The sequence below is a fragment of the Leptodactylus fuscus genome, chromosome 1 (assembly GCF_031893055.1).
Source record: "Leptodactylus fuscus isolate aLepFus1 chromosome 1, aLepFus1.hap2, whole genome shotgun sequence".
In the NCBI taxonomy this organism is placed as follows: Eukaryota; Metazoa; Chordata; class Amphibia; order Anura; family Leptodactylidae; genus Leptodactylus; species Leptodactylus fuscus.
The window spans coordinates 135852919-135872035 of NC_134265.1; the positions used below are offsets into that span (position 1 = coordinate 135852919).

Consider the following 19117-nt stretch of genomic DNA (forward strand, 5'->3'; position numbering starts at 1 on the left):
TTCCTGGGGTGTCATAGTGGACTTGGTGACCCTCCAGACACGAATTTGGGTTTCCCCCTTAACGAGTTTATGTTCCCCATAGACTATAATGGGGTTCGAAACCCATTCGAACACTCGAACAGTGAGCGGCTGTTCGAATCGAATTTCGAACCTCGAACATTTTAGTGTTCGCTCATCTCTATTAGTAATGATGTTGGGTGGCTTTTCTTTGGAGGGCCGCACAGCCCTCCATTTGCTTGCCAGAGGTAGCCTGACTGCCATTAGGTACCAAGATGAGAGCCTCAGACCCCTTGTGAGACCATATGCTGGTGTGGTTGGCCCTGGGTTCCTCATAATGCAGGAAAATTCCAGACCTCATGTGTCTGGAGTGTGTCAGCAGTTCCTACAAGATGAAGGCATTGAAGCTATGGACTGGCCCGCTCGTTCCCCAAACCTGAATCCGATTGAGCACATCTGGGACATCATGTCTCTCTCCATCCACCAACATCATGTTGCACCACAGACTGCCCAGGAGTTATCCATCTATTACCTCTTGGACGTAGCTGGCAATATTTAACTGTTGGATTCTTCTTTGAATGGTGGGTTAAGAGTCACCTGCACGCCGGGCTCCCTTGAGATTCCCTTTTATGCGACTATATGGTGAGCTGATTTACAATTGAACTTTGCCCAGGAGTTGGCAGATGCTTTAGTCCAGGTCTGGGAGGAGATCCCTCAGGAGACCATCTGCAACCCGTGGCAAGCCCAGGCATTGTAGGAAGGTCATACAGACACGTGGAGGCCACACACACTACTGAGCCTTATTTTGACATGTTTTAAGGACATTACATCAAAGTTGGATCAGCCTGTAGTGTTTTTCCACTTTAATTTTGGGGGTGACTCCAAATCCAGGCCTCCATTGGTAAATAAATTTGATTTCCATTGATGATTTCTTTGTGATTTTGTTGTCATCACATTTAACTTTGTACAGAACAATGTATTCAATGAGAATATTTCATTCATTCAGATCTAGGATGTGTTATTTAAGTGTTCCCTTTTTTTTTTTTTTTTTTTTTATAACTTGTTAGAGGGAAGCAGCATCTCCCTCAATCTCCAGTAGCCTATAGTTCATTTTTCTATGTCTGCAGTCTTTTTATCTCTTAATGTTAACATCAGTTCCCTGCTCTACATAAAATTGTTTCCATACACTCAAGGAAGAGTACACGGTATAAAGAAATTTTGTGTTCAGCTGTTGGCTGTCATAATGAAACCTTTATATGTTTAGTAGCCACATAGCAAACTAGACACCACCATTTTGGATCAAAGTAACGTGAATAGAATTTCTATTTCAAGCAGTTGACCTTGGCAGCAGTAGGAGCTAGTTGAAGGCAGATCTCTCATCGGAGGTCAATCTGTCTGCAAACAACATCACTCCCCCCCCCCCCCCCAAAAAAAAAAAAAAAAAAAAAATCAGTTCAGCATCTATGCTACTGTAATAGCCCTCGGTGTATACCGCAAAAGAAATCATACAAAAACTTAGAGATTAATATAAAATATTTATTGAAACAATAAAATATATTTAACAAATAAACACAGTGCACAGTTAAATCCAGTGCTTTTTCTTATCACAGTCTGTCTATGTAGTCTCATATTAAACAGATAGAGACTAGTAAAACACAGAAATGTGGCATTCCCTATTAATACCTGCACATTGCACATACAGGTATAGCTGGCCTGTCTCGACCTGTTGGCAGGATTACCAAGAATACCACATTACCCTTTATCACAGAGCTAAGATGATGCAAAACACACAAAGTGTCAGACAATCCCAGTTGTCTAGTACAGCTCAGCTAAATCTGTACCTTGCGGGAGGATAAATTAATCATAGAATATCATAACAATGTTACCTTCATATTATAAAAAAGAGGACACACATTATGTATGTAAAGTAACCAGCTCGTAGGTCAAGTATTAGTGGATGGATGGAAAAATGGTTGTTTTGGAAGATTTATATGTAATGATTGTAGTCTTGGTCTTTTCATATTCCCTCCTTTTAGATTCTTCATTAACATCATAAAATACATTATTATGTACATTATTTTATACATGCTACAGGTATGTACAGATTTCACAATGATGGTTCAGATCATTTGGAAGATACTGCATATTCTACTTTACCTATATTCTGGATTTCCGTGCAAAAGGATTTATTAATATTACCCTAAAACGTGACATGTGAATAGAGTAATAATTTGTGTAAATTTGGATTGGAACAACACTAGCTTAGTCCGCTTTCATTGTCTTCATGTGTGTGTCTGATGCTTGTGAATACCACATACTTGTAAAGTGACACATATTATGGCTTTACTCCAATATGTAAGCCATAATATTGGATGGGTTCTTAAATCAGACTAAGGACATTACCTACATTATTCATCTAGGATTTTAGCATGCATCTAGATATCTTGGTAAAGTAGAGGGAGGGATTAACAAAGGAGGGACGCTAAGTATTTTTTCAGTCTGAGGACAATATTCTGTTCCCATGTAATACTGAACAAATAATACAGGTTGGCTCTGAATAAGACTGGGTTTGGTTCAGAATGAAGTTATTCTCGTACATTAACTGAAGTGACTCCATGGACTAGACTCATCTCATCACTCTCAAAGCTTGCCATAAGTTGACGCTCGCCACCACGTCGAGGTGTAAATCGTTCTGTGATAGATATAGTCTTCGATGGCCCAACATCTCTGTAGACAAGAAAAGAGAATACAATATATAGTGTCAGACTATGGAGGCGGTAGCATTTGCAAAATTACAAGATATTCTTGTATATGAGATAGAGAAGATTTGGAAACTGACCTGTTGAATTTATTTTATAGAATATCTTAAATTTTGTTATTGACCTACAGTATATGATAGCCTCAGTTTAGTCTAGCCTAAAGACCTCTTCTTAGAAGTCACTAGGAAATTTCTAAACTAGATTAAGTTTTTAACCACAGATCTTTATAGCAATGTATTCACTTCTGAGACACCTTTTCCTGTTTTTCCAGTCTATGATACGTTCTTCTAGTCATGGCTTGTCTAATCTTTCATTAAACTATATACTTCCCATGTCTTAGATTAATGATGTTGCTCATCCCCGAAACCTTTCAAGTTTACTTGTGTGAACAATACCCAGCCACCCAAAACTGTACCTATGGAGTAATAAATCATTTATTTAGGGCAGATTTACATTTCCATCAATTAAAGGTACTGTCATTCCTAAGGGCAGGTGTCAGTGATAATGTGTCCTGTGTAAGGTGACAAAGATCAGGTGACAAAAGAGCAAATGCTTCTTTCTCATGTGATAACATCTTTTATGCATCATAAAATGTTAGTGATTTACTTACCCGACTTGCACAACCTTTGGCCTCTGCAGACCAGGACCTTCTACATGGAAGCAGCCATTGTGTAAAGTAGTTTGGAGAGGGTTCTTGAATATGATTTCTGCCACAATCTGTTGTCCAACAACTGCTTCACCATGGACCTGTAACAGGAATATCAGAGTTTTAGTACTCATGCAGTACTATCCAACCTTATGTCCTAGCCTATACTACATACATATACATGGACGCAGATTACAAACATATAGAAGCTTTGATACCTTGATGATCAGATCTGGGGTCCGTATCCTAAATGTGTGCTGTTTGGCTAATTTTTGGCCAGATTCTTTCACACTTCCAGAAACGGTTAACATCATGGCTGACTGATCCACCAGATGTGTACGGTACTCATTGTAAGACACTGTCATTCCCACTGATTTGGCTATAGAAGAGAAATGGAGGGATTAAAACCTTTATATTTAAGACAAACTGAAGGAAGAATACTGATTGATATGTAAAAACTTCAAAACCTATCCAAGAATTCTCCTCTCAGTATGACATGTAACATATGAGGTGCTCCAGTCACAGATAAACTTTTGGGTTTTGAGTGAAAGCTTTATACCTTAGGCCTGGTTCACATCTGCGTTCGGTATTCCATTCTGGGAGTCCACTTGGGTCCCCGTCCCCCCCGAACAGAATACTGAAAGCATTGACAAGCAGTGAGCTTATGAAAGCACACGGACCCCATAGACTATAATGGGGTCCATGTGTTTTCCGCACGGTGTCCACATGGAACACACGGAAAGAAAAGTACTTCATGAACTACTTTCCTCTCCGCATGACACGTGTGAACACTGCGCGGCAGACACACAGACCCCATTATAGTCTATGGGGTCCGTGTGCTTTCATTGCTCACCGCTTGTCAATGCGTTCGGTATTCCGTTCAGGGGATCCCCAAGTGGACTCCCCAAATGGAATACTGAACGCAGATGTGAACCAGACCTTAATATTCCTTAACATTTTATATATACAAACTAATACTTAGTTCCTTATATGTGAATTCTCAGTTATATAAAATATATCTAAAGGTGCTTTTTAGGTTTAGCATATTCGTGATCATAGATTAATATTAGATCAATGGGCTCAGACCCCAGCAATCCCCCCTCTTTATTGCTTGTGTGCATGTTGGCTATCTTGTAGTTCTGTGCTCTGTCTAGTTTATTGCTGTGGCCCCTTCAAGCAGTGTCTCAGTTGTGGTGCTGAGAGTTTGAGCCCTACACTTCTGATGACCTGATATCCTGATAGTAACCTGGAAAACTTCTTTAAAAAAATTCAAGAAAAATGCAATGGTATAATAACTTACCTTCTCCTGGGTTCAGCACTACATTACACTCATCCCTCTTGAATGACTCTTTGCAGACTCCATTGTAATACATTACAGCAATAGCCATGGACAAAGAGACTGTGCGACGGCTTCCGCAACCGTTGCTCAATGTGATACGGATATGAATGTCACTGCCCATGGATACACCATCCTGTGACTCAACGGTAAGTGTGACATCTCCGGTATCCTCTGTCTCTACCTCTGCCAGTGTTTTATTACCATACTGTGCAGCTGTACGCACAGCGTTACGCTCCTCTGCGGATCCTGGGGGTGTAAAGGTATCAGTTAGGAGTCATAATTGATAGCATTGAGGTTTTATTATATCAATTTTATTTGTGTGAGTGAAGTGAAACAATATAAAAGGCCACAAAACTCATTTTATATGATTTATCCAAATGACTTTGTTATCTACTAGAATTATTCTCAGTCCAGCCTATATCAATGCTGAGGATTTTATCAGGTTACCTTCTGGATGTTTGTACAAGTAAGTGATGTCCTCTCTTGCATTAGATCCCACTGCTTTGGTGCTGATACAATGTCCAACTGCTCGTTCTTCCACATGGACCTTCTTAAATTTCCCATTTGCCATTCGCTGGTAAAAGACTTTGTCACTGTTCACCTGCATTGCACAAAACAGACAGCTCAGTCTATTATAAGGAAAAATCCACTTTTAAACACAGTTTGTGTTATTCCACAAAATATCTTAAGTAACTTTGTAAAACTTCGCTTTAATGTACTGATTTTGAATTATGTGACTTTTCCATTTTTTCCATTTACCAAGTAGCATTGCATTATGGGAACTCAGATAATAGTTGTACAGTTATAACCAGGATAATAGTCAAGCTCACTACATTGTTTTCATAATCCCTATTGAAGTGCATGGAAGTTACAGAAACAGCCTAGCTCTCTGTGCTATGTTTCTTCTATAACATCTATTCACTTCTATGGGAATGAAGGAAATGATGTGGCAGAGCGACACAGGAAAATGGCTGACGGACATGCGCAGTCGGAGCTTTTGGATGAAGATGCAACGATGATGTGGAAGAAGAGGCGGAGAAGAAGAAGATGGAGGTGTCGCTGGAGAGTTTTCAAATAGCACAGGGAACACCCCCAGTGCTGTCTGAAAACTCATTTACATAAGGAAGAAAGAAGATAATTCTCAGGAACTGCGGCTCAGAGAAAAATAGTCTTTCTTAGGGCTCGTTCACACGGAGTAAACGCGCCGCGCAATGTGGCGCGTTTATGGCGCGTGTACGCCGCATTTTTTTTACGGTGCGCGATTACGCCGCGTTAACGCCGCGTATACGTGGCGTTAATGCGGCGTAATCGCGCACCGATTAAAAATTAATTAAAAAAGGGATTCTAATGATAGAATCCATTTAAACTTTGATAGCAGAGTAATGTTGGTTTCATATGGTCATGATCTTTGGTTTTATGGCCAGCTAGGTAAGGTTCTGGTGAATTGTCAAAGGTCCTACTACTGCCACCGTAAATGCAGACATTATATTGCAGACATATTTATGATCATATCAAGTCAGCTTGGAAGCTTTCCTAGAATATATGCTGAACACGTTCACAAAGGCATATAGAAACTACGTCACAGATATATAATTACCTCTGAAAAAATGAAAGGACAATCATATTTGATATTCACTAAGCCATTCTTGATGGCGAGGACAGGAGCAGGACCACAGCAGTATATACCTAAAATTTAGAGAGATAAGTACAGTTTAAGATATATAGTTAGACCTAGAATTCCAAGTAGTTGGAATTTGTAGGTTAAATGGGCAAAAAGATAAAAGAAAAATAATGTATTACTGTCAATTACCATTGCTGGTCTCTTGAGGTGTGGCATCAATGGCTTGCCATCCACTATATCCTGCTGGCAAGTCAGGACGGGTCATCCAGCAGTCATTCCAACAGTGATAATTCCTTAAAAGATGCAAATGTAAATTTTTAGTATAGGTATTCCTAAAATTTTGGAGGATTGCTTTCCATAACCAATAACTTATGGTTGGGTCTTAAAAACATATCCTTGCAAAAGGCAACCATTTTGTCTAAACCAGAATTATTGGCATTTTCAATACCCTTAAATTTTATGTATATTGGCCTCTTCTTCAAAAGGATTTCCCCATGAGTTTCACTGTGTCTTTAGGTAAAATACACTAATTTAGTATATACAGAAAAATAAGTTGCTCACCAGACAGAGTCACTGTTTTTATCTTCCAGTGGCTTCATGTTTTCATCAAAATAGACATCAAATGTTAGATTTCCATCAGTGTCATGAGCTGAGGCAAAATTGGTAATAGTACGTCCTGGGATTCCAAGACAGCGGAGCACTAAAAGAAAAGTAGGCAAGAAATTGAAACGTAAATGCTGTAGAAAAATATAGATGTATTTTCCTAAATATATTATACATTTATCTTTCATAGTGTCTACAAAGTGTCTCAGCTTATTTGTCTTTTAAAGGGGCAGCTCATTGAAATCAATTGGAATTGTGTAATAATGGTTTATCTATTCTCTGATGGTACAGCAAGGCAATTGTATAGATTATAGAGTTAGTTGCTTCAGTACACAGCAGGTGGACCATCTAGGATACCCATAGAAGAAAAAAAGAATTGTCCTTCAAGGATAATAAGCGCAAAGTCTTAAAGATTGGGGTTGCACAAGGAATGCACCCAGCAGGTTAGCTGTGACAGACACACTGACAGGTAACAAGCTGCAATGTAAAGCAGCTGAACAGTGAACCTCTCACTAAATCCCATCCACATGCTGCAAAAACTACTCTGCAAAGTGACCTCATTACAGAATTCCAGCAGGTATACCGCAGCAAACCCATCTCCTTCAGAAAAAACAAGAATTTAACACCCTGTGAGAACCTAGGCTACATCTCCATAAGGTAAAACTTTGTAAACCTTGTTATTACCTGTTGTTGTGACAGCAGCAAACACCCAGCACTGGCCATATTTTACAGGGGTACCAGTCTGGTGATACTTGAGCAGAATATCAACACTTCCCACCCAGGCAACTGGATTGACGCCATCAGCATAGTCACCAGACCAGCTTCCAGCAACAACACCATTATCATCCATGGAATTCACCTGCAAGATAGAAGATGGAGTGCTTGGTATGTTACACCACTTTTTCACATTTATGCTAACATACATCTAGGACAATATATATTAATGTGCTAATTCTATTTTAAGGACAGCATATTCTCACCATGGCTGATATAACTCGGGTTACAGTTATGGGATCACCTCTTGATGAAGGTGAGAGGCCTCCACGGTCCAGTATATACAGTACAGCATCCAGAACTCCGTTGTCAAACTGCAGTTAAAAAGAACATTATTTTTAATTAATGACATTATTTGACAACAGGAAAGATTTTACCAGTAAGATAAAGGCATGTTCCTTGTGTTATCGCAACATACCGTACTTATTTTCCAAATTACAATTTGGTAATAATAAACCAAAAAGTGCAAATATCTTTTAAAGTGGTATTCCTATCTTCTAAAGTAAATTCACTGAGATATAGATACAATTATTCCTTTTAACAAAGTGCACTGAAGGGGGATAGACACATCCACCATAGGAATATTAATAAATAAAACTTACTTTTATTAGATATGCTTTAAAAACTGGACACAAACAAAAGTATAAAAAAAATTTTTGTCCATCACCAATACCCGCTTATTACAAAAATGAGCGATATATAGGGAAAGGAGGTACTGCTTTAGTTGTCCCTGCAAAACCTCACTCACTCCCTACTTAGTGCAAGATAGCCACCAACAGCATCACAGATTAAAATATGAGCAAGACCGCATACACAGACACAATGGGATACTCCCCCACCCCTCTGAGGCTACTGGCCTAATGCCACACCAACAGAGAAGGGAGGTACCATCGGCCAGGTCACTGCTCAAATTGTCCGTGTGTGGGTAGTATCAATAACTTCTCAATTTGACCCTACGCGTTTCTTCTCTATGGGAGAGAATCATCAGGGGTCTATCTATAAGTTCCTCGCTCCAGGAACACAGACATAGCATATAGCAACAAGCGGTAGATGTTCTGACCGCTAGCAGGACCGCCGCTCAAATGTTCAGCGGTGAATAGCCCTGCTCACTTGCAGGTATTTAAGACACTCCCCACTCCCTCCATCAGAAAAATGGCCAATCAGCTTAATTTGACGGTCACACCCTCTTAGAGTTACATCAAAGAATGGATACTCCCTCCGCAAAAGGAGCCTCCCACCTCCACTCCTATTGGATCGGGACCACACTCCCATATGCGGCATACATGGAATCTAACGCGATGTTCGCGCATGCGCCTCATAGAAATAAATGAACTTTCGTTCCTTCACCCAGCGCTTCTCATGCAGCGTTCTCGCCGGCTTACCGGCGCATGCGCAGAGACTGACTTACATCCCATCAGATATCGCGCATGCGCCTAATGGAAATAAATGAACTATCGTTCCTTCACCCAGCGCTACACCTACAATGTTCTCACCGGGTTGCCGGCGCATGCGCAGGGACTTATATACTTCGATATCAACAGGTATCGCCCCTTAAGTCTCTTATTAACGCATGTTATAGGGGAGTAAACCTTCTCCTCTGTTAGTTTGTTGGTAACTAATAATGTCTGGTTTCCTAAAGTGTTTGTTAGGTTTACTTAATTAACACTACAATATGTATACATCAATAGACATCATTCTATGTGAAACATAGAGATTTCCACCATCATCACTGCCACCCTACTACGTGCATATAATTGCTACATTATATACGACGCCCCAGTAAATCAGGTAAGTATCAACAACTATATTAAAACCCGTACTGGTATAATGGAAACGTTATTTCAAGTATCAATTATAAATACGCAACGTTAGGAGGTATTAGACAGTCTCATCTCTCTACAAACACTAGATGTTTACTTTATTGATTAATATTAATGTATTACATGTTTTAAACCCATTACTAGGTGTGATCGTACATTGATGGATATAGGCTCAAGGGGTAAGTGTAACATTACTAGGGTAATTGGCAACAAGTCGCCCAATTGCAAGAAAAGTGTAATGGTGATTTATCACCCTCATCAAAGTCTACAGGATCTCTATTTGTGTATTATTGGTATAGATCATCAATACACTAGATCTGAATTAAACACATAGATATGTAGATGTAATGGACAAAAGGATATAAGCCATGCCGAACGTGTTTGTGGCAGCCCAGCCGCATAGGATCACATGCCCTCTACTCCAGGAAGCAAGTGAAATCCAGCTGTTCATTGAGACCTTTGGGAGATAAACTTTCCATTCTATAAATCCATTGGGTCTCTCTTCTCAGTACAAAGTTATCCCAGTCTCCTCCTCTTGGGTGAGGTTTTATCACCTCCATAACCTGTACCTTGAGACCAGAGGTATCTCCCGAATGAAAATTTACAAAGTGTCGCGCAACCGGAGTGTCACGTCCATTCTGGATGTCGCATATGTGATCTCTGATTCTTCTCCTCAGCTGCCTGATCGTTTTACCCACATAGTTAAGTGGGCATGGGCAACTGAGGAGATAAACGACACCCATTGTTTCACAGTTTGCAAAGTTTCTGCATTGATATTTCCTCCCTGTTACTACACTCTCAAAAAAAGGGCTCTTTTTTACAAATGGGCAGGCTGAACATTTACCACATTTAAATGTGCCGGCAGGTTTACTCTGGGCCAACCATGTGCCATCCTCCATTACCCTAGGTAGGTTACTGTGCACCAAACGATCTTTCAAATTTTTCCCTTTTCTGAAGGTAATACTGGGTCCAGTGCCCACCTCTTCTTCCAAGTCAGAGTCTGCTCTCAAAATGTCCCAGAATTTATTTAAGACCGCCCGCACCTCCATATGCCTGTTATCAAAGGTCCCCACTATTCTAGTCGGACCCTTCACCTCCGGTCTTCTTTTTGGGACCAGTAACTGACCTTTATTCATATCCTTGGCTCTGGCAAAGGCTTTATTCACAACCTTCTCAGGGTAACCTTTTTCAGAGAACATCCCTGATAGCTTTTTTGATTCCACCAGGAAGTCTCCATTTGAGGAACAGTTTCTTTTTGCTCTAATAAACTGGCCTACCGGTATACCCCGTTTTAGCGGTTGTGGATGACAACTAAGCCAATTTAGGAAGCCATTTGTTGATGTGGCTTTCCTATAAATTTTCGTGGACACCCTCCCATCTACTTGTTTGGTGAGCTTTAGATCCAAAAAATTGATAGTTTCTCTCTGATACTCTGCAGTAAATCTCAGGCCCAGGCTGTTTTCATTCAAAGTCTCCACAAATGACTTAAACTGCTGCTCTGAACCTCTCCATAATATGAGGATGTCGTCAATGTATCTGATCCACAGATCGATGTTACTTGACCATATCTCATTTTCTTCAGAGTGTACCACGGTTTCCTCCCACCAGCCGAGGAGCAAATTGGCATACGTGGGGGCCACAGGGCTCCCCATCGCCGTGCCCCTCAGCTGGTGGAAGGTCCGCCCCTCAAACACAAAGACATTTCTTTCCAAGACAAAAGTCAGCAGTTTTAGAATAAAGTCATTGTGGTCCTGAAGTCCTGTGCTGCGTGTCTTCAGATAATAGTTTATAGCCTCATAGCCTTTACTGTGCGGGATGGAGGAATATAATGCCTCCACATCTAAACTGGCAAACGCTACATCTTCCTCCAAAATTATCCCCTCCAATCTATTCAAAACGTCCATGCTGTCCCTCGTATAGGAAGCCAACCCCAATACAAATGGCCTTAAGATATTGTCCAGGTACTTGCTTGCATTTTGGGTTAAGCTCCCTATTTGGGACACAATCGGCCTGCCCCTTAACGGGAGGCTCCTTTTGCGGAGGGAGTATCCATTCTTTGATGTAACTCTAAGAGGGTGTGACCGTCAAATTAAGCTGATTGGCCATTTTTCTGATGGAGGGAGTGGGGAGTGTCTTAAATACCTGCAAGTGAGCAGGGCTATTCACCGCTGAACATTTGAGCGGCGGTCCTGCTAGCGGTCAGAACATCTACCGCTTGTTGCTATATGCTATGTCTGTGTTCATGGAGCGAGGAACTTATAGATAGACCCCTGATGATTCTCTCCCATAGAGAAGAAACGCGTAGGGTCAAATTGAGAAGTTATTGATACTACCCACACACGGACAATTTGAGCAGTGACCTGACCGATGGTACCTCCCTTCTCTGTTGGTGTGGCATTAGGCCAGTAGCCTCAGAGGGGTGGGGGAGTATCCCATTGTGTCTGTGTATGCGGTCTTGCTCATATTTTAATCTGTGATGCTGTTGGTGGCTATCTTGCACTAAGTAGGGAGTGAGTGAGGTTTTGCAGGGACAACTAAAGCAGTACCTCCTTTCCCTATATATCGCTCATTTTTGTAATAAGCGGGTATTGGTGATGGACAAAAAATTTTTTTATACTTTTGTTTGTGTCCAGTTTTTAAAGCATATCTAATAAAAGTAAGTTTTATTTATTAATATTCCTATGGTGGATGTGTCTATCCCCCTTCAGTGCACTTTATCTTCTAAAGTAACGTCATATAGCTAAGATATGCCATTATCTTATAGTCAGTGAGGGTATGACCTCTGGGATCCCAAATGATCCCAAGAATGAAGAGGATGCTGTGCTCCTTTCATCAAACACCCTAGATGCAGCGCTCGCTATTGACAGTATTCTTTACCTGTCCATAATTCCAGGAACGTTCTCCAATTTGATGTTCTGTGCCATAGTAAATTCTTCCAATTTCATTAAGAACATATTCTTGCCGCCATGATTCATTATCCATGAATACAGCATCCACTAAAGACCAAGGGAAAAGTTATTCATGAATGTGTGCTAAGAATAGTAAAAAACTGAATTCTTGCTAAATCTAGATAATGGGCAATGGGAGTGGAATACAATGCAATGAATAGTACAAATATTACAGGAATTCATATCAGATGAAAACTGTAAATACTCACTGCGACACCAAGCATTGAACAGGACGTAGACCTTCAGTTTAGAATCATTGTATGTTCCTGCCCCACTTTTAACACTGAGTTGGTATTTTCCTATTCCAGCCTGAGCAGAGGTGTTCACCCATAGTATGGCCTGTTGTGCGCTACATTCAGCCAATTGACATCCCCAACCACCCTCATCAAATTCCTTAACAAAGGGCACAGTGATTGGCTGGGAGTTTCCTGAAAGAAAATGACAACCTGCTTTTATTACTTATCCAACACAAAATGTACTGTACCATGTTATAATCCCATCAAATATGTAGCAATGTATTGTGGCTAAGGAGTAAGTATCTTACAACAGAAGCTAGTAGGTAATTCCTTGAGCTCATCATAGCATAGCGTAGCTTTTAGTCATTTTATAAATGGGCTTTAAAGGGTTTGTCCAGGAATTTCAGCAATCAGTGGAGGAAGTTGGGGAAGGTGAAACATAGCACAAAAAAAATCACACTCATCTGTCCCCCCCCCAACGCTTTGGTGTCTACCGCTGTCCATTCCGGTATGTGCCATGAAACCGCTGCCGGAACCCCTGTAGTGCACATGACCGCTGAGGCCACTAGTGGCCACAGGTAAAGAATCAGTGATGTCACTTACATAAATCAATCCCAGAGGAGGCTGGACAGGTGTGCGTGATTTTTCTTGTTATGCTTCACCCAACCTAGACTTGTCCTGGATTGCTGAAATTCCTGGACAACCCCTTTAAGTATCAGGAAGTTATGAGCAAGCCATCTATTGTCATTAGCAGTAATTATCTACATATCTTCATACTGAGAACTCCTTAAACTTGGGTGGAAGAGGCGTGACTCAGTAAACAATCATAAACCCAAAGCTAAGCATAGCCCATGAGAGAATATATTTCATATATGGGAAGTGATTCCTCTATATGAAATAATTTAAGTGAACTCCTAATGACTCAGTACATCTTGTCAACGATATTAAAATATTATACAGGTATGATGAGTACTAACTGAAACAAGACATCTAATAACCTGTCACATGCACAAAGTACAAAGGTGACTATTTTATGATGTCCTTAATGTGCAAACCCCAAAATAATTTGGTCTCTCACTCACCTGGCTGTAGAATGACACAGACTTGGTCACTCTTGGGGTTGAATGGCCTTTGGAATGTGACACAGATCTGGAAGGGTTGTCCTCTCCTTACAATTAGTTCATCACATTCATACTCATCAGTGTGATGGGACCGACGATTTTCCCCAGACCGAGCCTTAAGTAAGTCAACACTTTGAATCTGCAAATTACCTAAAAATCCAAAAAGTGACAGATCTCAGAAAATGTGTTTTTGGGGTTTAATTATGTAAATCATAATTTATAAACCAATTAATGGTGTTGAAAGAAAACAGTTGAAGAGTTCCTTTGTCTTACCCGTGGGCATTGATGGCAGATTATCATTGTTGCTTTCTGGTCCACTGTTTGGTCTTTCACTGTTTCCACCTGTAGTTCTGTTACCCCCTGGACCGTCTTCTGTGTGGTTTCCACTTGTAGGTCTGTTACCCCCTGGATATCTGTCGTCATCTGTGTGGTATCCATCTGTAGTTCTGTCAGAGGGTCTGCCTCCTGGTCCACTAGGTCCTCTCACATAATCCTCAACATCATCACCTCTTGAGCAACAGGAGCAGCAACTTAACCACCAAGACTTCTTTCTTTCCACATTCCGTGCCATATTTTTTGTCTGAAAGAGTGTAATTGTGATATAAGATGCACTATACTACACTATTATGTATGAACATGTATTTAATATTTGATATATACTTATATACACTCAATGAAAAAAATATGCACCAAGAAGAAGTTGCTGAAATCCAAGTAAACTTTATATGTGTGAATGTAATGATGATATAAGTAAGGGATTACAATATTAGAACAAAAGAGTAAGTTTATTGAGTAAAACCGTACGATTGAAAGAAGGCTCTAGATCCCTGTTGGGCTTCCTCTAGCTCAGATACAAGATGAGATGCAGTTGGACATACAAGTTATCAGGAGGCACATTTGCCCACAGAAGTTGCAGCTGGACCTGTAGATCCTATGCATTTGAAGGTTGCCAAAGGTGACATCCCAGCTAGTCCAGCAAATCCGCGATAGGTGATAAATGTCGCCACTGGGCAAGCCAAGGAAGTGTTGCAATTGTCAGATATATCCCCAGAAAACCCTTGCTGTGTGTGAGTGCTTATTATTATTATTATTATTATTATTATTATTATTATTATTATTATTAATAATAATAATAATAATAATAATAATAATAACATGTCAATTGGAAGTCCTGCTATGAGAGGCAACATACAAAGATGTTCTGTTAGTATCCCTTGTATCACTTCTAGGTTTCACCGACTGTCATTCAACGGCTTCCCAGATTATCACTCCAGCAGTTGGAGCAGTTTGTTGCTTCACAGCAAAGGCAGGATTGACATGGTCACCTTGAGGCCTCCACACTCAAACTTAACTGTCATCAGATCCCAAACAGAACCTGGAATTTCCACTAAAGACCATACGGTTACAGTCCATAGCAGTCCAGGTTTCTAGTACACAACACCGCTGTATACAAAGGTGACAGTGGCTGGCTGTCAATGGAAGAACGCATAATGGCGCTGTGACACCAAATTTCCTTCTGCTAAGCACCTGGTAATGATTTGGACACAGAAAGGGGTGTGTAATGCCGGGGCCACAAGTGTCCGGAAGGTGCCACCTGCTTGTCAGTGGATCAAATGAGCCTCTCTCCTGGTGTTCTTTCTAGGCCATTTGTTCCATTCTCCTTTTATGTGTACTCTCATGTATTACTGCTCCCAACAACTCCTAGCAGCTAGTGAGCTATTCAACAAAATGACCATCCTGCTTCACTCAGTCCAGTGATGAGCTCCCTCCCAATGTTTGTCAACTGGACAAAATGCCTTTGAGTGTTGTAGAGGCAAGTCTAGCAGTCTACAACATCTTGCCAAGACATATACTACTCAAAAGTAGCCTCTGCTATCCTTTTTTATTGCACTTTTACTCTTTTTGTGGCAATACCCAATGTCTAATCAGACCATACCTGTAATCATTTACATATCTGCCTGAAGCATGTCGAGTTTTGCAGCAATCCAACATTTCTTTTGGATACATTGTTATGTCAATGAGTGTATTTATAAGCTCAATGGTTAGAAGCTTATGAACAATTACTTGAATGAAGCCATTAAGATACTTCTGTGACTACATGCCAGTACAAGCTATCTCCTAAGTCCGCATATTGTAGGACTCCAAGCAAGCACTGCAATATCTGCAGACAATTTAATTTAGAAAGTTAGAAGTTACTTACACGAAAGTAGTTTGCTGGTTCTGGAGTATTTCTACGTATATACAGATTACAGAAGTTTTGTTGAGCTGAGCTAGAATCTGTACAGTGTAACAGATTTCCCCTCTTTTAAGAAGACCGATATATGTGTTACAGCAGTTTTCCCTTAGAAGTATTCTTCCCACATGTAGCAGAGGCAGTCTCAAGCAGCAGTCCTGTGTAGCAATCCCATGATCTGGCCCCTTTCCTGTTATATGAACTTTTTAACCTTGCGTTCTGTACCCTCCTACTGCTCATCAGTCTTTTAACTCCACAGTACCCTTTACAGCCACAAGAAGAAATGAAATGACAATTTATGATCTTCTAACAAGTAACCACACCCTCCTTGTGTACTTCCCTTATCCTCTACTAACACATCCCTTCAGACTCAGCAGTGTTTTTCTCAAGACATACACAAAACACTCTGTACTTTTACTTCTGTGTACTAGTGCAAAAATTCCCTCCACGTCAATATAAATGCTTGGACATGCCCGAAATGTTCAGCAAAATGTTACAATACAATAAGTATGAAGTTCTGAACAAATTTTAAAAATAAAGCACTGGATGTCTATTCACTTTGTTGCATGATAACCACATATGCAAAATAATCTGGGATGTATGACCATTTTAATAAACGCCAATGAAAAAATAGATCTCTTGAGGACATAGACCTGTGAAATCAGGAGAGGAGGAAGGCGGAAAAGGAACAGGTGCTGGTTTAGCTTATGTGACCTGTGTTTGGATCCAGCCCAGAACCCCCATGTCCCACAAATCACCAGACCAAGTAAGGCTAGATTCACATCCGTGCTTGCATCCCGTTCAGGGTTTCTGTCCCCCATTCTGTTTGAAAAATGCCCACATTCATCCCGTTCAGGGTTTCTGTCCCCCATACTGTTTGACAAATGCCCGCATTTTTGGGGCAGAAACCAGAAGAGTAAACCTGTGGACCTCAGTATAGTCCATGGGGTCCAAAGGTTTCCACGGGTAACCGCTTTTTAAGCAGATTACATTTTTTGAGTCCCCAAGTGGACCCAAAAATTTGAAGCCTGAGCACAGGTGTGACCCTAGCAGTATAATAGAAGTCCCTGTACAACCCCTATAACAATTACACCTCCATATAGTATAGACACTGAGATCAAATTGGAGACTGAATTGACTGCAGTTTCAGCTCTATCTGTGACAAAATAAACAGCAATTTCTAACTCATTGAGAACGGTAGAAAATTTATTATTAAAACATTGCATGCCATTCTTTACATTTTTTTTACTACTCCAACCAGATGAAAGCCAGTAGAGCAGGTCTAGTCTGTCCTGTTTTTGTATCTATGTACTTTAATATGTCAGGTTCCCAGCCTCTGTTCCATTATGGGAATTGAAAAAGAGGGTTTCCTTAGGAAAGGTCATTAATATCAGATCAGTGGTTGTCCAACACCCAGTCCCCTAAGACCATCTATATGAAGAGGCTGCAGTGTTCAGACAAGTAATGTGACCTCTTTGTTGCTTATCAAGCACAACACTGTACATTGTATCTAACCTATCCTATAAGTAATCAATATTATAATCCTAAAACCCCACTTGAAACTATGGCCCCACATAGCCCCACAGTTTTCCTCTGCAGACCTTCTGTCTATTATACCTATACGAAAAACGTCAGCGCTGCAAAATGATGCAGTGTTAGGGTACCATATGCTAGGGAGCAAGACCTCCATTTATTGGCCAGAGTGTAAAGTTGCTGCAAAGTATGTCCTACCCTGTGTAAGATCAATGTGGTACTTCATGGTTGATATCGAGCCTAAACCCTATTCCTAAAATGGAACTGTGATGTTTTCAAGTTCCCCAGACAGAATACAGATAGATAAGACACCAGTTCAAATTACAATGATAGATGATAGATAGATAGATAGATAGATAGATACTTAGATAGATAGATAGATAGATAGATAAAGATTGAACTATCTATCACAACTGATAATAAACCTTTTGGAGCTGCATTATCTCCTTTTGGTGATAATATAACTTATGAGCTTCTCCTGCCGTCTTATAAAACACACAGATAACTTAGGCTGGTTCGACTATTATTATATAGCACCATCAACTTCCATAGTGCAAAACAGATAAAACAATCTACAAGCACACACAGTAAACACATCATAAGAAGAGAAAACTATAAGCAGTAATAATAACTAACAGGATAGACAACCTTCCCCACAAGAGCTAACAATCTTAAGATACAAGTTCTGTTTAACTCATAATATACCAGCCTCTTCCATAAATATAAGTATATAAAACATCTCATATTGTAAGAATATACTTTTGGAAAATATCAAATAAATGTGGCACTAACCTTGCACAGCTGTTGTGTGAATAATGACAGATCCTCTTAGTGTGGTTTATGCTGTGTGGGATTGTCTATAAATCAAGGGGTGGAACCTAAAAAAAAGTATGAAACACACGTCATAAGACAGCCCTTCCCATATCATGTTATGCCAAACAGTTGGAATTCATGGAATGTGTAACTTGTAATAGTGTCAGCGCTCATCACCTCACACCCATGGAGGGGCTGTCATACACACCTCATAGTTACGCTTACACACCTTATCCTCTGTGCATCTACCTCTTATTGTGTTATACTCGTGTGCCCACATCCTCTTATTGTATTAACAATAAACTTCTTATGTTGCAACATGATAGCAAACAATGTAATGTACCCACTAATACTATATCAATGTCAGGCATCCTTCCCACTATGATACACCTGTGCAGTGTAAGCAATATATACTAGGAAAATGTCACTAATAACATAAACCATGGAATCTAGCCACACTTGGTATCTAAATAGTAATTGATTATTAATAATTACTTCTAACAGAATTCTATAATATATGTAAAAGGACTCGGTCAGGTCCAAATGCCTATTAAACTAATAATAGAGTTTTGTAGAGGACTGTAATAGGATCGGAAATGTACCTATGTGGCCACAAATCAATGAAGCAATGCCAAAAAAAAGATGATTTTTTTTAAAATTAATATGCAAATCAA

General features: G+C 40.1%; 1 protein-coding gene across 1 annotated transcript; it reads right to left on the minus strand.

Annotated features, from left to right (window-relative positions):
* Positions 1-1579: 1579 nt before the first annotated feature.
* TGM1 (transglutaminase 1) lies at positions 1580-18449 on the minus strand. The gene is made up of 15 exons (XM_075276800.1): positions 18423-18449; positions 14138-14444; positions 13826-14014; positions 12717-12935; positions 12437-12555; positions 7946-8053; positions 7650-7824; positions 6924-7062; positions 6552-6655; positions 6339-6427; positions 5189-5342; positions 4703-4987; positions 3621-3781; positions 3367-3503; positions 1580-2724 (listed from the first exon to the last, which is right to left on the minus strand). The coding sequence occupies exons 2-15, from the start codon at positions 14433-14435 to the stop codon at positions 2583-2585; spliced, it is 2319 nt and encodes a 772-aa protein (XP_075132901.1). The 5' UTR covers positions 14436-14444; positions 18423-18449; the 3' UTR covers positions 1580-2582.
* Positions 18450-19117: the final 668 nt, after the last annotated feature.

What these genes read in the sequence shown, in the direction of transcription:
- TGM1 (XM_075276800.1), bottom strand. Translation starts at nt 14,435, where the DNA reads ATGGCACGGAATGTGGAAAGAAAGAAGTCTTGGTGGTTAAGTTGCTGC. An exon ending in ACCTCAAGAGACCAGCAATG is followed by an intron (nt 6,428 to 6,551) that starts GTAATTGACAGT and finishes TCTAAATTTTAG; the next exon opens with GTATATACTGCTGTGGTCCT. An exon ending in AGTGCTGAACCCAGGAGAAG is followed by an intron (nt 3,782 to 4,702) that starts GTAAGTTATTAT and finishes TCTCTTCTATAG; the next exon opens with CCAAATCAGTGGGAATGACA.